This window comes from Watersipora subatra, chromosome 1 (assembly GCF_963576615.1).
Source record: "Watersipora subatra chromosome 1, tzWatSuba1.1, whole genome shotgun sequence".
Taxonomy (NCBI): domain Eukaryota; kingdom Metazoa; phylum Bryozoa; class Gymnolaemata; order Cheilostomatida; family Watersiporidae; genus Watersipora; species Watersipora subatra.
In genome coordinates, this window is record NC_088708.1 from 18,079,967 (window position 1) to 18,095,886 (window position 15,920).

Below are 15,920 nucleotides of genomic sequence, written 5' to 3' on the forward strand. Positions count from 1 at the left end.
TAAAGATGTCTGAATACAGACGCTACTACATACTTCTGAAGAACCAGAGTCAACAAGATAATATGTACTGTATACCTTGTCTCATGTGGTTATGTCTTATTTAGTAATTTATGGTTTGTTTGCTGGAGTGTAGTAACAGAGCTTGCTATGGGCCAAGAGAGTGTATAGGCTTAATGATTTTGGTTGCTTGCAGCTTTTGGTTGAATTGGCTCCGTAAATATATCTTGTTAAAATGGATGGGTCTTCTGCTAGCATTTGCTGCAGAATTCTCTCATTGTCTTGGGTTCCTTATAGTTGCTCTTCTCAACTTAGAGTCTATCGCACCGCTACCTCTCTCTCTCTCTCTCTCTCTCTTTTTCTCCCTTTCTTTCTCTCTATCTACTATTTTTGCGCTTCTCTGCACCACTTCTCACTCTATGTTTACTCTCAGCACTCTCACTCAATTTTTGTTTGTTTGTTAGCCATCCTTAGGTTACTCTCAAATAGCATGGCTGCTTGTATCGGGGTTCTATGTGATTGATTTGAATGCTTTTTCACAAAGCTTGTGAAATGTATACCTTAGGAAAGTCAGTTCTTGTTTTCTGGTTTTGAAATTCTCATGATGATGCTCAAAAATAGTTAAAATCAAGCAACTAATTTTACTAAAATGGCTCTAACTCAAAAAAACAGCACTTGCATTATGTCAACACTTTCCGGAACTTCTCAGCCTGTGACACTACGAACTATTGATTTATGTTTGTTACAAATTATCTTTTGTTTTATGTGCTTTTTCTCAAGCTATGTCATAAGTATCATTCTGCCAAATACACTATCTATGTTTTTGGATCTCGTTATCATGAAAGTGTACGATTTATGCAACGCAAATCTATCCCAAATAAATATAGCTAAAATATGTTCAATAAAAATGTCATCAAATTTGTGCTTGCTTGAAGCTGACTGATAATTCCCTGTGAATTGCAATGCTTCAGTAAGTTGTAAATCTTGCTGGTACCTACAATGTGATGTCTAGCATAAATGCACCTGGTTTGTACTTGTTGCATTATAAAGATGCTTCTTTAGCATAATATTTATTGATAACTGTTAAGTAGGTTGTTCTATTTTTGATAATGCTGATATCTATTGACTTACAGTTTGTTTAGTTTTCTTGTTCTGTTTCTTTTTTGTAAAATTTTTTATTGTCCAGTGTATTGCTTAAACGAATTCCATGCTGTGCTGATGTCCTAGGTTGACATCTTTCTAACAGCAACTATTTCAGCTATTATTGCTGCTAGTATCACATACCTTTGCTGCTAGTATATTGTTTGAGAAGTATCTACTACATTAACATGCTGTTTGGCTTTTATTATGCTGGCGTAGTTTTCGTAATACATGAACTACAAGTTTGTTATTTCTTCAAGTTTGTCAGTTACTTGTTTTTCATATTGAATGTTTTTCATAAACGCATATGTGAACAAAGTGCTAAAATAAATTTTAGTAAATAAAAAATAAAAACCGTCAGAGAAAAATCTAGTGTCTGAACTATAATTGTGTTATTAAGCCAAATATCGATTTACTATAATAGTGCGTGAATCAGAACGCCCCGTGAATATGCTGCTTCATCGCCATTACAATTCATTGTGCGTATCGCGCGAGCCATCCAATGCGCGCACAGGACATGTAAAGTGAATAGAACAAGATCCTAAACGTATTGAGAGGTTTATGTATCGGCACACGATCCACGCCTTGCACATTTTCAACGCTAATGTATTTTGACTAGATGAGGAGTTTCCATGTAGGTAGTAGTTTCAGCCTAGTAGGGCACGCGGTTATCGTTTTCAAGAAAATGCTAAACAATCGTACTCTATAATTGGACCGGTTTTGAACATAGTCTTATGCGTGCCTAAATTTAATTGGGTTTATTAAAATGTACTTTGGTGAGTTATCAAATAATATCCATTACTGGCTGCTACGCTCGGCTTCCTTTGAATTTCTGACTGTGAATGGCAATTGTGGTTAATATTTTCAAAATTGAATAGCATCAATTTATATTCATATAATGTAAAGTACTATCAAATGCTGAATTGCTATTTGTTGAAATAGAATGGTATAGTATATGGTTATCAATACTCTAGGTCACCAGATAATCTGCATCATTCAGATACCTTATGCTGAATAGAGCATTGGTTTGTACTTTACAGATGAACCGTTCTCGATTGAAACGAAACAGAAAGACGTGGTGGTAGAGTTGAGAGAGCTTCTCAGTTCATACAGGAACAACGGCACCATCTCATTGCCTAGTCTGACGAGTTGTTTATATGCCCTATCTTCAGAGCAAAGATATTTTGAGCTAAGTCAAGGAGACATCTTTGAACAAACGCTTCTACATGTTGCTGCTGATTGTGGTCACATGGACACTGTAGAATGCTTCCTTGACAGTTTAGTATCAGATAGAAGGTATGACCTACTTGCCAAAAGGGATGTGGAAGGTAGCACAGCAATTCGTCTTGCTGCACACAATGGCCATATGAAAACAGTTGCCTGTATGCTCGATGGTTTGCCACCTGGTAAGACTTACGACTTGCTTGCATTGCAGGATAATGATGGAAATACTGCAATATATATTGCGGCTCAAAATGGCTATACAGAGACACTTAGATGCATGATAAACAAAACAACTGCTAATGAAAAATATCTCTTGCTGGCAATTCAGGACAGAGACGGAGACACAGCTTTGTATATAGCAGCCCAGGAAGGTTTAGTGGATGCTGTCAATTATATGTTAGAAAGTATACCTTTGGAAAGGGCATATGACTTGCTAAAGATTCAACGGATTACTGGCGCCACAGCTGTGCACATAGCAGCTGAAGGTGGGCACACAGAGGCTGTGAAGTGCTTTTTAAACCCAACAGCTCTTGACAAAAATTATGACTTACTATCTGTACAAGATGAAGATGGTGACACTGCGGTGTACATGGCGGCCCAGAATGGTCATTCTGCAGTGATACAGTGCATGCTAAATGCCATTGAGACTGGCAAGATTTTTGATTTATTATCGATACAACGTTCTACTGGTGCTACCGCAGTTTTCATTGCAGCTTTGAATGGTCACACAGAGAGTGTTAAATGCATGTTGAATAGAATAGAGGATGACAAGAGGTATGAACTGTTGTCTATGCAGCGTGAGACTGGTTCGACAGCTCTTTACATTGCTGCAAGAAATGGACACAGAGGTGTTATAGAACATATTTTTGAGAGCATCTCTTTAGATAGAACCTATGAATTACTAGCATTACCTCGAGATACTGGTGCAACGGCCTTGCATATTGCAATACAAAAGGTCCAATGGAACAGTGTTGACTGTATCCTTGGTCACCTGTCGAAATTATCTCCTAGAGAAGTCGAGCAGTTTATATCGCTGAAAGACTTAGATGGCCGTACATCCATACATTATGTTGCAAAGAATGGCATTTTGAAATTTGCTCAATGCATTCTAGGCTGTATATCATCAGAACAAGCTTATAACATCCTCAAACTGCAGGATGCTACTGGATATACAGCTTTACACATAGCCAGCCGAAATGGGCACACTGAAATAGTGGAGTGTATCCTTGATGGCATAGAAGAAATTTACAGATACAGTTTGTTGGCAACACCAGACAGGGGAGGTACTACTGCTCTCCATCTTGCCGCAGAGAATGGTTACAATGAAATAGTAAAACGCATGCTAGAAACTGTAGGCAGAGAAAGTGTTAAAGACTTGCTTCGATTACAAGACAATCAAGGAGCCACGGGTCTACACTTAGCAGCTAGCAAAGGTCACACTATGACAATGATGTCTATGTTGAATGACTCATCCAGTGACAGCAACTTTGATTTGCTCTCAGTGAAAAATAGTTTTGGTACAACAGTCATACACATTGCAGCAGGGGATGGGAGTCCTGAGATGTTGCAATGCATGCTTAAATGTGGAACAATGGAGAAAAATAGTGTTTTGTTAGCAACACCAGATAACAATGGTTGCATAGCTTTAATGATAGCAGCCCTTAATGGTAAAACAGAAGCTGTACGATATATCTTGAGTTGTGCTTCAAAAGATGCTTGCTTTACCATGCTAATGACACCAGACCAATACGGCTTTACTCCATTACACATGGCTAGCCGAAATGGGTACACAGAGATAATACATTGTATCCTGGATAGCATAGAAGTGAATAAGAGATACAACTTGTTGGCAACACCAGACAAAGATGGTACTACTGCACTCCACCTTGCTGCACGGAATGGTTACGCAGAAACAGTAAATTGTATGTTGAAAAGCATTCCTACCGCCACTGTTGATTTATTGAAAATACAAAGTTGTGGTAAACTCACCGCTATAATGGTAGCAGCCTTGAATAGACGCGCAAAGGTCATTCGTACTATGTTGAAAAATGTATCTGCAGAAAATGTCGCAAACTTACTTATACTGCAAAGCTCAATTGGTGCAACGGCAGTCTATGCTGCTGCGCAAACAGGTCATGTTGAAACATTGAAGTCACTTCTGAGTGGGGTATCAGCTGAAAAGGTGAATGAGCTATTAGCGATAAGGTGCAATGATGGTGCTACATCTCTCTACATGGCAGCCTCACAAGGTCACACAGATGTCATCAAGTATATTCTTAACACCACAGCAGCTAGTACAAGATATGACTTACTAGCAATGCCGTGTGTAGTCAGCTCAACTCCTGTTTACATAGCAGCTCAACATGGACAGGCGACGATTATTCATGATATGCTAGAAAGTGTTGCATCTGAGAATATCTATGATCTTTTAGCTACGCATTGTGGACCATTGGGTCATACTGCTCTGCACAAAGCTGCAAAAAATGGAGCAACAAATGTTGTAAAGTGCATGATGGATAAGACTGCTAAAAATAAAAGATATGCCCTGTTGGCCATTCAAAATACTGTTGGATCTACTGCTCTGCATCTTGCTGGGAAAAAAGGTCACATTGAAACTATTGAGTGCATGCTAGGTTATTTGTCGCTTGATCAGAACTGCAACATCTTAGCTATTCAGACTAAAAAAGGTCAGTCTGTTTTGCATGAAGCAGCTTGGAAAGGTCAGGTAGAAATGATATCGTTTATATTGAGCAGCGTGAAGCCTGAAAAGAGACACCAATTTTTAGCAATGAAAAATCACGATGGTGAAACTCCAGTGTACTATTCAGCAGAACAAGGCCATTCGGATGCTATTCAATGCATGTTGAAGGATTTATCAGAGGAAAAGATATTTCAGTTGCTTGTCATGCCAGAGAATGAAGGTGCCACACCTGTCTATATTGCTGCACAAAAGGGTCACGTTGAAGTTATTCAAAGCATGTTTGAAAGGGTGGCATCTAATGTCAGGTACAAATTACTTGTGACAAAGCATAGTAATGGCAGCACTCTCCTACATTCAGCTGCAAGCAACACTTCTATCATGATATATATTACTGGTCTGTTTGATTCATCCACTGTGATAAGTTTGCTCTCTCTTCAAGACTCGCTGGGAAACACGGTCCTTCACCAGCTGGTGAGGTCTGGAAATACTACCGCAATACATAATCTGCATAATGTTGACTCTAGTGCAAGGCCGGCACTTGATGCTTTGTTGAATACTAAAAACAGTCACAACAAGACGCCAGAAGATTTGGCTGATGGCCAAGGTTATACAAATATGTTTGCCTTCTTAAGGCAAGAGAAAGAGCGACAAAATCTACAAGGTATAGTATGACACATCTGACCTGAATAGTTTTTAGCACAATTTAGTTTGTGATTAAAACTACTGTTAGTATGAATGCCTGATGACTCTAGTGACACTCGGTAATCAGACCAATGTGGTGTGTCACAGTTTAACTATTTTTAAAGACCGATTGTGCTAAGTTTTTGAAATAAAATAGAGTTTCTTGTAATTGTTAAAATAGAGTCACTAGCAAAAACTGAGTTTCGTTTCAACTATTTCAATTTCAAATTAGTAACTGAGCTGTTAACGCTGGCCTAACCAATTAAACTTTGATCTATCGCTAAATTTTGGTTTTGTTTCAAACTGTGCTGATCCCAAATCAACAGCAACAATTAGCTAGGTTGAAATAAAACTTGAGAGCTTAACTCGTTTATTAAATGAACATTTTATGATCAAACCTCTCAAAGAATTGTCAATTGCACAAAAAGCTTGAGCTCTAAATCAAAACTATTAGTAGGCTATTGATTTGACTCTATGGTGTGTTAAGAGCTTAAATATAGTGTGATGATGCTTATATTGCAGATACACTTAGCAGCTTTCAATTACTGGCGTACCCAAGCCAGAACAATTTCTCTACAACAGTCATCTCCACTGAGTCATCTTCAAATGGTTATAGCTTCGCTCCTTCAAGTTTGCTGATGACAAATGGTGTCAACTCAACTCCATGTAAACCCGTGGACTTCTCTGAAAGACAGCCACAGATACCTGCAGATACAAGAGCAACTTTAACTGAACCTTCCCCAAATAGCTTCCCTGCATTTACTTTGAACAATCAAGGAATATCACGAACTCCTCACACAAGTCTCTCAGCCATCCTCCTTGACACCAGCGAATCAGAAAGAAATCACCGAAATGATGGTATAACACATTTGCTGTCATCTTCGCCAGGAACATCTGTACCAACTCCTCCATTAAAACCATTCAGCATTCGACCCAGGATGTCTACAGGATCTTCTGCGGAAAATCCCTCTGTTCATCCTCCAGCAAAGAAATCTATCTATTACAGTAAGTGATGGTTGAGTAGCCTCAATACGCTCACAAAATAAGGCTAGCATTTGTTTGATCTGTAGCCTAGCAACAAGCTCTTGTGACTAATCGCTAAAAAGGGTTGGTACTAAGAGATTTGAGAGCAAATGATGAAAGGCAACACGTGGGTCCTAGCAGTTGTAGTTGCAATAATCATGAGCAATGCATCATTGGTGGGTTTCAGTGATAACATATTGGGCAGATTTTTAGGTATTAAAGATAAACTTACACCAGATTTTTGTAGGTTTTATCAGAAAGTATTGGTACTGTTTTATCAATTTCAATCATTTTTGATGTTTGAGGTGATCTGATTGTTAAGATATTTCAAGATTTAAATCGGTAAAATTTCATTGCGACTAAAATGCTCAGAAGAAAAATACGTTAGAAGTGACGTCACTAGTTGTTATAGTTACGATAGTTGCTATCCGCAATTATGTTGAAGTTGACACGTTACATATCTCTATTCTGTCGGTCTCCTTGCAACTATAGACGGCATTATCATACATTCGCTTGATCTTAGTGTTTTAACCGCCATCAAGTTTTATCAATTTTAATCTTGGCAGTTTTGGCAATCGGACCACCTCAAACACCAAAAACAATCGCAAAGGATAGAAAAATACCGATACTTTCTGATAAAATTTACTAAAATTGTTGTGCAAGTTCATCTTTGAATGTTTCACATTTATTGGAAGACGTTTATTACCATTTATATATTATCGTATAACTATCAATGTTGTTGTAGCTATTTATGTTATTTTGTAACGATTTTAGCTTGCGGTTATTTTAAGCCCTTCGAGATACATTTTTAAACGAGTTTTGAAATTCTTTGATAAAAGTTTGATCTCTAAATTGCATTGCGTAAAGCTGCCTTAAAATTCTTTAGTAAAGATTGTAATGTACATATAGTGGCAGCTAGCAATAATTTTAACAGGCAACTATCCATTTTGTATTCAGCAAAATATACAAGCTAGGCACGTGCTTTGAGCAATAACAAAACTAATAATTAGCAAATAGTCACTGATTATTATGTTCATCATGTGCAAGTAGGCAAGAAAAATACGTGCAAGAAAAATGGTTGTTCACGCTGCAATTATACAAAGCTATCGTGTTAAATACTTGACTTGGAGAAAAATTAGTTCAGATGAGTGTTCTCTTTGTTGAATGTTTGAGTATTTATACCTTATTTATTTTGTTTAACTTATTTATTTTTATTATTTATTTATGTTTTATGTGCTTATTACCACTGTTGGGTAATTGGCCACTTTGGCGGACCAATTAGAATACCAAATACTGGAAAATATCATAACCAAATTTAAATACCAAATAAAATATCAAATACTCACAATTTTGTAAATCAATTACCAAATCAAATAGTACTACTGGGAAATTTGAGACCAAATACCATGTGAAATACCAAATACTGGCAATTGTTCAAACCAAATATCAAATTAAATAGTAATACGGGAAAATCCCAAAACAAAATACCAAATACTGGCAGTTCTTGAAACCAAATTTTAAATCAAATATTAATACTTGGAAATTTCAAAACGAAATATCAAATAAAATATCAAATACTTGAAAATCTCAGAACCAAATCAAATAGGAATAATGGGAAATTTTATATTAAAATACCAAATAAATTACCAAACACTGCAATTTCTCGACATCAAATATCAAATCAAATAGTTATATGGTGAAATTTCCGAATCAAATACCAAATAAAATACAAAATACTCGAAAATTTAGGAACCAAATATCAAATCAAATAACAGTAGGCTACTGGGAAATTTCAGAACCAAATGATGTAAAATCTTACCGAGCCGACTCCAAATTGAATAATGGGAAATGTCAATTCAATATCAACATCATTATGCTAACTATGCTAAATATTAAATACTGGAAAATATCAAGACCAAATTAAATTTATTTGCAGACTGAATTATCAAATTATTTAAAAATCACTGATCACGTTCACATCCAACAACTCTGCCCATATAAAAATGTATACATTCTTTATTACGTACTTATGTTACATTCAAATTGAATCAATATAATGTAGACAAAAAATTGTTTATGGTTGACAGTAATTTTAAAGGTACTACATTATTCATGGTATGTTCAAATTTAATAAAGATACTATTGACAGAAAATCGAGACAAATACAGAATGGCTTACTGTGATTGCGAGTTCTAAAGAATAAAATACACTATTATATCAAGGTAATTATGTATGCTGATGCAAGATGGTTAGGATTAGGACTAATTACATGTAGGTTAGGTTACAATGTAAACTGCTGTATACATTATTGAACATTAAATATTGCCAGACTTCTGCAAGAACGAGTTTGAGCGGATGTGCAGCTGTGCCTCAAACATATCGTCCCCCGTACGCATGCGCTCTGGTCTTAGGAAATGTCCGGCCGAACTAAACAGTCTTTCCACAGGGGCTGAGCTAGCGTGGACAACCAAATATCTTTTGGCGAGTGTAGCTAGATGAGTATTGGAGCTGGATCGCTCCCAGTACTCCATAGGGTCAACAGCTTCACTTTCAGGCGCTGACTCTAGGTATGTTTTGACCATGGTCAGCACAGGATCTTTCTCAGCCCAGGCTGCTTTACTCCTGACGAGAAGCTTTGTGTAAGTTTCCTCCAATCGTGGTTGCTTGTGTGGAGGGGTATTTTCAGCATCAGTACACTTCCCAAAAGAGGTTTCCTTTCCCAGCTTTGACAGTAAAAGGGTCTCGTAGGTCCTGAACTCCTCATCAGTGCACCAGTTCAGCTTGAAGCGTGGATCCAGTAGTGTGGCAAGGACGTAAGTGTGGTGGGTGGTAAATTTGGTCAGCCTCTTCAGAACAAATTCTTTTAAAGCTGTCAGCACAGGGTTGTTACTAACCAAAATACCAGAAAAAATATTGGCCAATTATAAACCAAATTATGATGCCAAAGCAAATGCCAGATACTGAACAATCTCAATTATACCGAACATTGCCAAATAAATTAGCGAATATTTATAAATTCAGAACCAAATACCAAATAAAATTTTAAATACTGGGCTATCTCAGAACAAAAATATCAAATAAAATACTAAATAATAAAAATTCTCCAAATACCAAATCAAATAGTAAATACTAGTAAGTCACAGAACCAAATATCAAATAAAATAGTAATACTGGGAAATCTCAGGACCAGATATCAAATAAAATACCTATTACTAAAAATTCTCGAAACTAAATACCAAATCAAATAGTAATACTGGGAAATTTCAAAATCAAATACAAAATCAAATACCAAATACTGGGAAATCTCAGGACCAAATACCAAATAAAATACTAAATACTGGAAATTCTCGAAACCAAATCAAATAATAGTAATTGGTATTTGAGTTTGCAAATAGATCTATTTGAAATAAAATCAACTACCCAATCTTGCTTATTAATAGTGTCTTGTAAGAACTAGACGCACTCCCTGTCAGGTTCTGAGAAGCCGCGGTGAATATTTGTTACTTTTGTAGCAACAATAATTGGCGAAACAATCAAGTTGCTAATCAATGGAAGGAATCTGATATTTCCATTTAAGTTGCGAGAAAACGTGCAAACTCTGAAACACAATATTGAAGAGGAATCGGGAGAAGAATGCTTGGTGCTACATACAGGTATGTCTTTAGTCATAGACATATGTATATACTATATTGTTTACTCAAAATTTTACTCCGTCTCTCTTTCTGTTTTTTTCACATACATGTATTAATGAATAACTGATTTTCTTTTCAGTACTTACAGATATTAAAAAAGTTACTACCTTCTCATCTATTTTACATCATAGTGAGTACCCAATAGCTATAGTCTCTCCAAACTTTCACATACAATCTTTCTTAGCTCCGCAGTGGATGACAGCTGACATCTTTGTAAGACTCAACATTAAAGGCTTAGAAAAAGCTCTTTTGTTAAGCAGTGATTTTCATATAAGACTAATGATTTTTTGACTATAGCTTAAAAATATATCTAAATAAAAGCTGTAGCGATTTTACACTACGTAACGTCATCTATGAGTTATATTATATTGTTACCGTTTACTTATCAATTACCATTTTATTATATTATGTATATATACACAGTATTATTAACATGCTTGCTAGAACAACTCTACACTGAAAAAATAATTCAAATAGTAATAATATGGGTAAAAGAAAAAATGCAGAGCTAAAGGTGACTTTTAGCAAAACAGTTTTTTAAATTAGTTCACTCTTGAACTAATTTACCAGACAAAAAGTTTTACCAAAAGAAAACTATGTGCTCGGACTTCCTCAAATGCTATAAATATACATATGTATATATATATATATTTATACATATATATATATAACATAAACTTAATTAGACTTATAACACTCACGGAAATAAACAAACACCTTCGTTTAAAAGTTAGATGGTAAATAACTATTGATTTTTGGTGCAAAAACTTTTCTACTACCTGTGCAACGCTGGGCGTTCACCTAGTATATAATATTTGGTAGAATCAATATTATATATGGATATAACACGGAATCTACAAAATAATTGTAAATATATAAAGATATAAAATTGTTTTTCTAATGCCGAGTTCTTTCACTAATTGTATTTATGTCAATTTTTTTGGTTCAGATGCAAGAATGTCATGGAATTTACTCAGTTCAACAAGCTATCAATTGTCTGTAGACAAATTCCTAGCTTGTATCACTTGTTAAGATGCCATTCTGATAGCCAGTTCCTCAAATATTATAATTATCCAGATGGAGCCAAGTACTCCAACAGCATGACTCTGGGTGACTTAGAGCTGCCTTTCAAGGTCTTAGTTGGTCACTCGCAAACTAGTGTCGAAGGTGAGGAACCATGTCTCTCCATTTATTGGAGCCAGCTGCTCATTACACTTTTGACGTTCGGTGTCCGTTGCTTGTTTAAATTGCTTGAAGTGGGTTTGACTAAGACAGTCTTTCAACTCTTAATAATACTTTAATATTTTCACTATAGATGTATTTAATAAAAATGCAGCTACCAACTTTATACTGGGAGCTGTTATACTGGCAAACATAAAATCGGGTGTAACTGGTTCATACATAACAATAATTTTGTGTTATAAATTAGGTAAGGTGAGTCGCCCAAAGCCAAAAACCATGATCCAGATTCGTTGCGAACAGGCTAAGGGTAATTCCGGCAAAGCTCTCAAGCGCACAAGAGGTAAGACTTCCAGAAGATTCCATTGACACAATTGACACAAGTAATTTTGGATAATAATATTGGTCTATACCGGTGTTTAAGTAGATGTAGTTGCATGAACTAAGGGGTCTGAAACGAATGTTTTCATGATTGCATAATAATCAACACCGGGATTGATAGCCTACCAACAAATCTTATCACGAGTGTACAGTAATGATTCATTGTTTGGGCATAGTCTTGCTCTTTTGAAAAGTTAATTTTATTGGGCTCAAGTTCTACAACATAAACTGTTCATCGAAAACTAGCCCGGAAGCTCCAAAGCTTTACAGCTGGTTGTTGCATTTGTGTCGAAAATTACTTTTTGAATATTTGTATTCGAGTTCTGGATAATATCTTCAATCCTTTGCTTCTTTAAAGAATGTGCACCAAAAAGAGGAAGTAGTACATCAATGGGTTATGTATGTCATTGACTTTCTTATAAACGTGATACTAAGTTACTTGTTGCTTCTATTGTTGGTCTTTATAAATAAGTCTGTTGAATAGCTTTGTTTCAATGAACACACAGTATCAAATTATATATAGTGAAATATGTTCACTGCGATTTTTATAAAATAGCTTCCTTAATTCAAAGCAGTTAATATTTCAGTGAAACTGATAGTGGAAAGTGTTCAATCAGCCGGTTTCCATATTTAGAAACCATTATATGTACTATTATTAATTTATTATTGCCCAGCCCATTTTATAGGTTACATTCTTTGGATGCGGTTGATAGATTGCAATTTCAAAATGTTTCTTCTTTGTAACTAAATGTTCAGGTATGTATTGGTAATCATGATACTTTTTTTTATTTCCGAGTTTAGAGATAGTAAACATATGTTACAGTTGACAGCACAGAGAGAGTAGTCAAGTTTAGAGATAGTAAACATATGTTACAGTTGACAGTGCAGAGATAGTAGTCAGGTTTAGAGATAGTAAACATATGTTACAGTTGACAGTGCAGAGATAGTAGTCAGGTTTAGAGATAGTAAACATATGTTACAGTTGACAGCACAGAGAGAGTAGTCTGGTTTAGAGATAGTAAACATATGTTACAGTTGACAGCACAGAGATAGTAGTCAGGTTTAGAGATAGTAAACATATGTTACAGTTGACAGTGCAGAGATAGTAGTCAGGTTTAGAGATAGTAAACATATGTCACAGTTGACAGCACAGAGATAGTAGTCAGGTTTAGAAATAGTAAACATATGTTACAGTTGACAGTGCAGAGAGAGTAGTCAAGCTACTAACATTTATCCATGAAGCAGTTAAAGGAGGAATAAGTATTGTAGCAGCACTTAACATGGCAAAGAAGGATAGGAAGACGATAGACCGAAACCAGCACATTTATTACCTGCACTATCTTAACCAAGACCTACTGAATCAGGTAGAGTAGTTGTGTTGGGTTGTTTTTTTAGTTCGCTGTTTTAGTTTGGCGTAAGTCCTTGTGAATTTTATAATTTTACCATGGTAGCGTTGATACCTTTCCAAAACTCATTTAGTGCTATACTTTTTATAATGGAAGGTAGAGCATCATTTAGCCTGTATATGAAAGTTATTAATTTAAATCCGGGTTGGTGTATCAGTTCCTAAGCAGGTAGGTATTCAGTGCGTATGCATTAATAAAAGGTGTGCACCTGCGGGTTCAGTCTGGCTTCACAGATCCTGCATTGATCCTAATTGATCTATTACAGTTTACTAGCGGCATTCTCATCATGTGTATCCGTTAGCCAATGTTGCTGAGTCATCGTTATTTAGACGGCATATTTTTAATATTTGACTTTGACCAAGAGTTCCAAGGACGTTTTTATATCCTAATATTCTTTGAAATCGAGTTGTTTGCGCCACAAAAGAATGTTTCTTTTTTGCCTTTTGTTGGCATTGGTTCTCATGGTTGTATAAGTGTTACATCACACTTTTATCAAACGATGCATTCATTGACAACATACATTGAATTATTAGCATACATGTATATTAACACCATCATATTGATCTAATAATTTTTCACATTTAGCAAATTTTTATCAAGTTAATGTATGCAGCCATTAAAATCAAATTGCCATTCTACAGCATTGCAACGGCTAATACAGCTAATCCACTAGCTATAAACACGAGCCTGATTATGCCTTATTCACCCTCATATGTAGCCTTAGTTATTTGCAGTTATTTTTATGATCAAATAATAAATTAAGGCTGCATCTATTTTTAAATGCCACGGATTGTAAACTTTGCTGAATTTTTTAAAAATTCTGTAATATTTAAATACACTGGTTCATGAACAAACACTTACAACAAACAGTCAAGTCGATCACTTGTATAGGCGCTAAAGAAATGCGGCCTAATTTTCTCAGACAATATTTTCAGCAAGAATTAGAAGTGAACATATTATTTCTAGATCAACCTTGACAAATGTTTTGTTGATTGTATATTTAGTCAAATTTATTTGTTATTTACTCCAGAGTTTTGGCTTATGGATATTTATGTGGCGGATTTATTGGAGTTTTGCTTATTTAATGATATCTTGTGTTTTTGAATAATTAGCAGTGTACATTTTGCAATCTGCAAACAAAGTGTTGATGTACACTAAAACAGCAATGTAGTAAGTACTATTTAGAAGCATTTTTCAAATGTAATTATAACTCTACACTAATAGCTTTTCTAAATAACGTTTTCAGTTAAAGGTTATGATAGGTTTGTGTAACACGCTGAGTGTTTGTAACTTGTAACCATATTCAATGTGAACCATGACATCTCTATTTTGTCTGTATCTCTGATATACTTACTATTGGCAGCTAGAAAAGGAGTGGATAGACAGTGATAGAAAGGGAGGATTGATAAAACTTGATGCCCTTGCTAGTGAAAAGATTGATTGGGACAAGCTTTTAAAACTGGCTGATGATGGAGTTGTCACCCTCTTCACTGCGAGACAAGGCAAGGAGCAACCATGAAGATGAGATGTTAACTTCCCGAAATTCAGTTTTATATCTACAATAAACATACTTCTATATTAACTTGCTTTTTATCTACACTCACTTGTTAAACATACATTTCATTTATGTATGTTTTATTGTTATCACATAATCGCAGCTAACAAAATGTGATTTACTAGTGAGTGTTTACATGTTCAGTTGTAGAGCCAGTCAAGCTGTCAGGCACGATATAATAACTAGAGCCTTAGAGAATAAATCTCAAGTGTATGTTAGTTTATGTTTGTGGTGGGCACCTATAATTATTCGCATGCTGCGGGGTAGAGAGGAAGAGGTTCCAAGCTCTTGCCTTCTGACAACTGGCCTCACCAAGTCACAAACATTGGAGAAAGCAAAGTGTTTTCCATACTTGAAGTTTGGAATTTTTCGAGCATTTTAGACTACACATAACCAGCAGACGTGTATGGTCCTACGGTGAGTAATATTTTTACCAGATAATACCCTGTACAGTCCGTATCTGCTTGTAGTTGGCTAGCTGGGTTGGTCAGGTCAATGGGATGCTGTTGTGGGATGGCATGCTCCTGTCATGTTTTGCATATTTTTGGGGCTGATATTTGGGACCAGGCACCATTTCTGACATCATTTGGTGAGACTGGAACCACATAACTGCTGCTTGGCAGTCCAGAGTGCTACCCACTACACCACAGGTACTCCCTGTGGTGAGTATTTGTATTTACAGATTTACAGTTTTTGTAAATGCAAATAATCATAAAATTTGTATTTATAAAAATGATAGCACTAAACACAGGTTATTGCAGATGAGACCCGGATGTTATGTATATAATTGATACTTAGGAACATGACTTGTAAACATGTCTTACAATTGCATAACATTAAAACCATGCAAACCATTTCTCTGCATGGTTGATTTGTGAGTAATTGCTACTGCCTATTCAGTTGATAAGTGCATTCCTAAATTTTTTGCCCCACTCTTTGTG

General features: G+C 35.7%; 1 protein-coding gene across 1 annotated transcript; it reads left to right on the forward strand.

Annotated features, from left to right (window-relative positions):
• The first annotated feature begins 1,903 nt into the window (after positions 1 to 1,903).
• LOC137406811 (serine/threonine-protein phosphatase 6 regulatory ankyrin repeat subunit B-like) lies at positions 1,904 to 15,151 on the forward strand. Its single transcript, XM_068093441.1, has 9 exons — positions 1,904 to 1,913; positions 2,178 to 2,800; positions 2,909 to 5,723; positions 6,266 to 6,748; positions 10,279 to 10,419; positions 11,536 to 11,625; positions 11,888 to 11,980; positions 13,213 to 13,382; positions 14,788 to 15,151. Exons 1-9 carry the CDS (start codon positions 1,904 to 1,906, stop codon positions 14,941 to 14,943), a joined length of 4,581 nt encoding a protein of 1,526 aa, XP_067949542.1. The 3' UTR covers positions 14,944 to 15,151.
• The last annotated feature ends 769 nt before the right edge of the window (positions 15,152 to 15,920 follow it).

Excerpts from the sequence above, each read along its gene's own strand:
- LOC137406811 (XM_068093441.1), top strand. Across the intron at positions 10,420-11,535 it reads ATGCTTGGTGCTACATACAG|ATGGAGCCAAGTACTCCAAC; the intron begins GTATGTCTTTAG and ends ATAATTATCCAG. Across the intron at positions 13,383-14,787 it reads ACCAAGACCTACTGAATCAG|CTAGAAAAGGAGTGGATAGA; the intron begins GTAGAGTAGTTG and ends TACTATTGGCAG.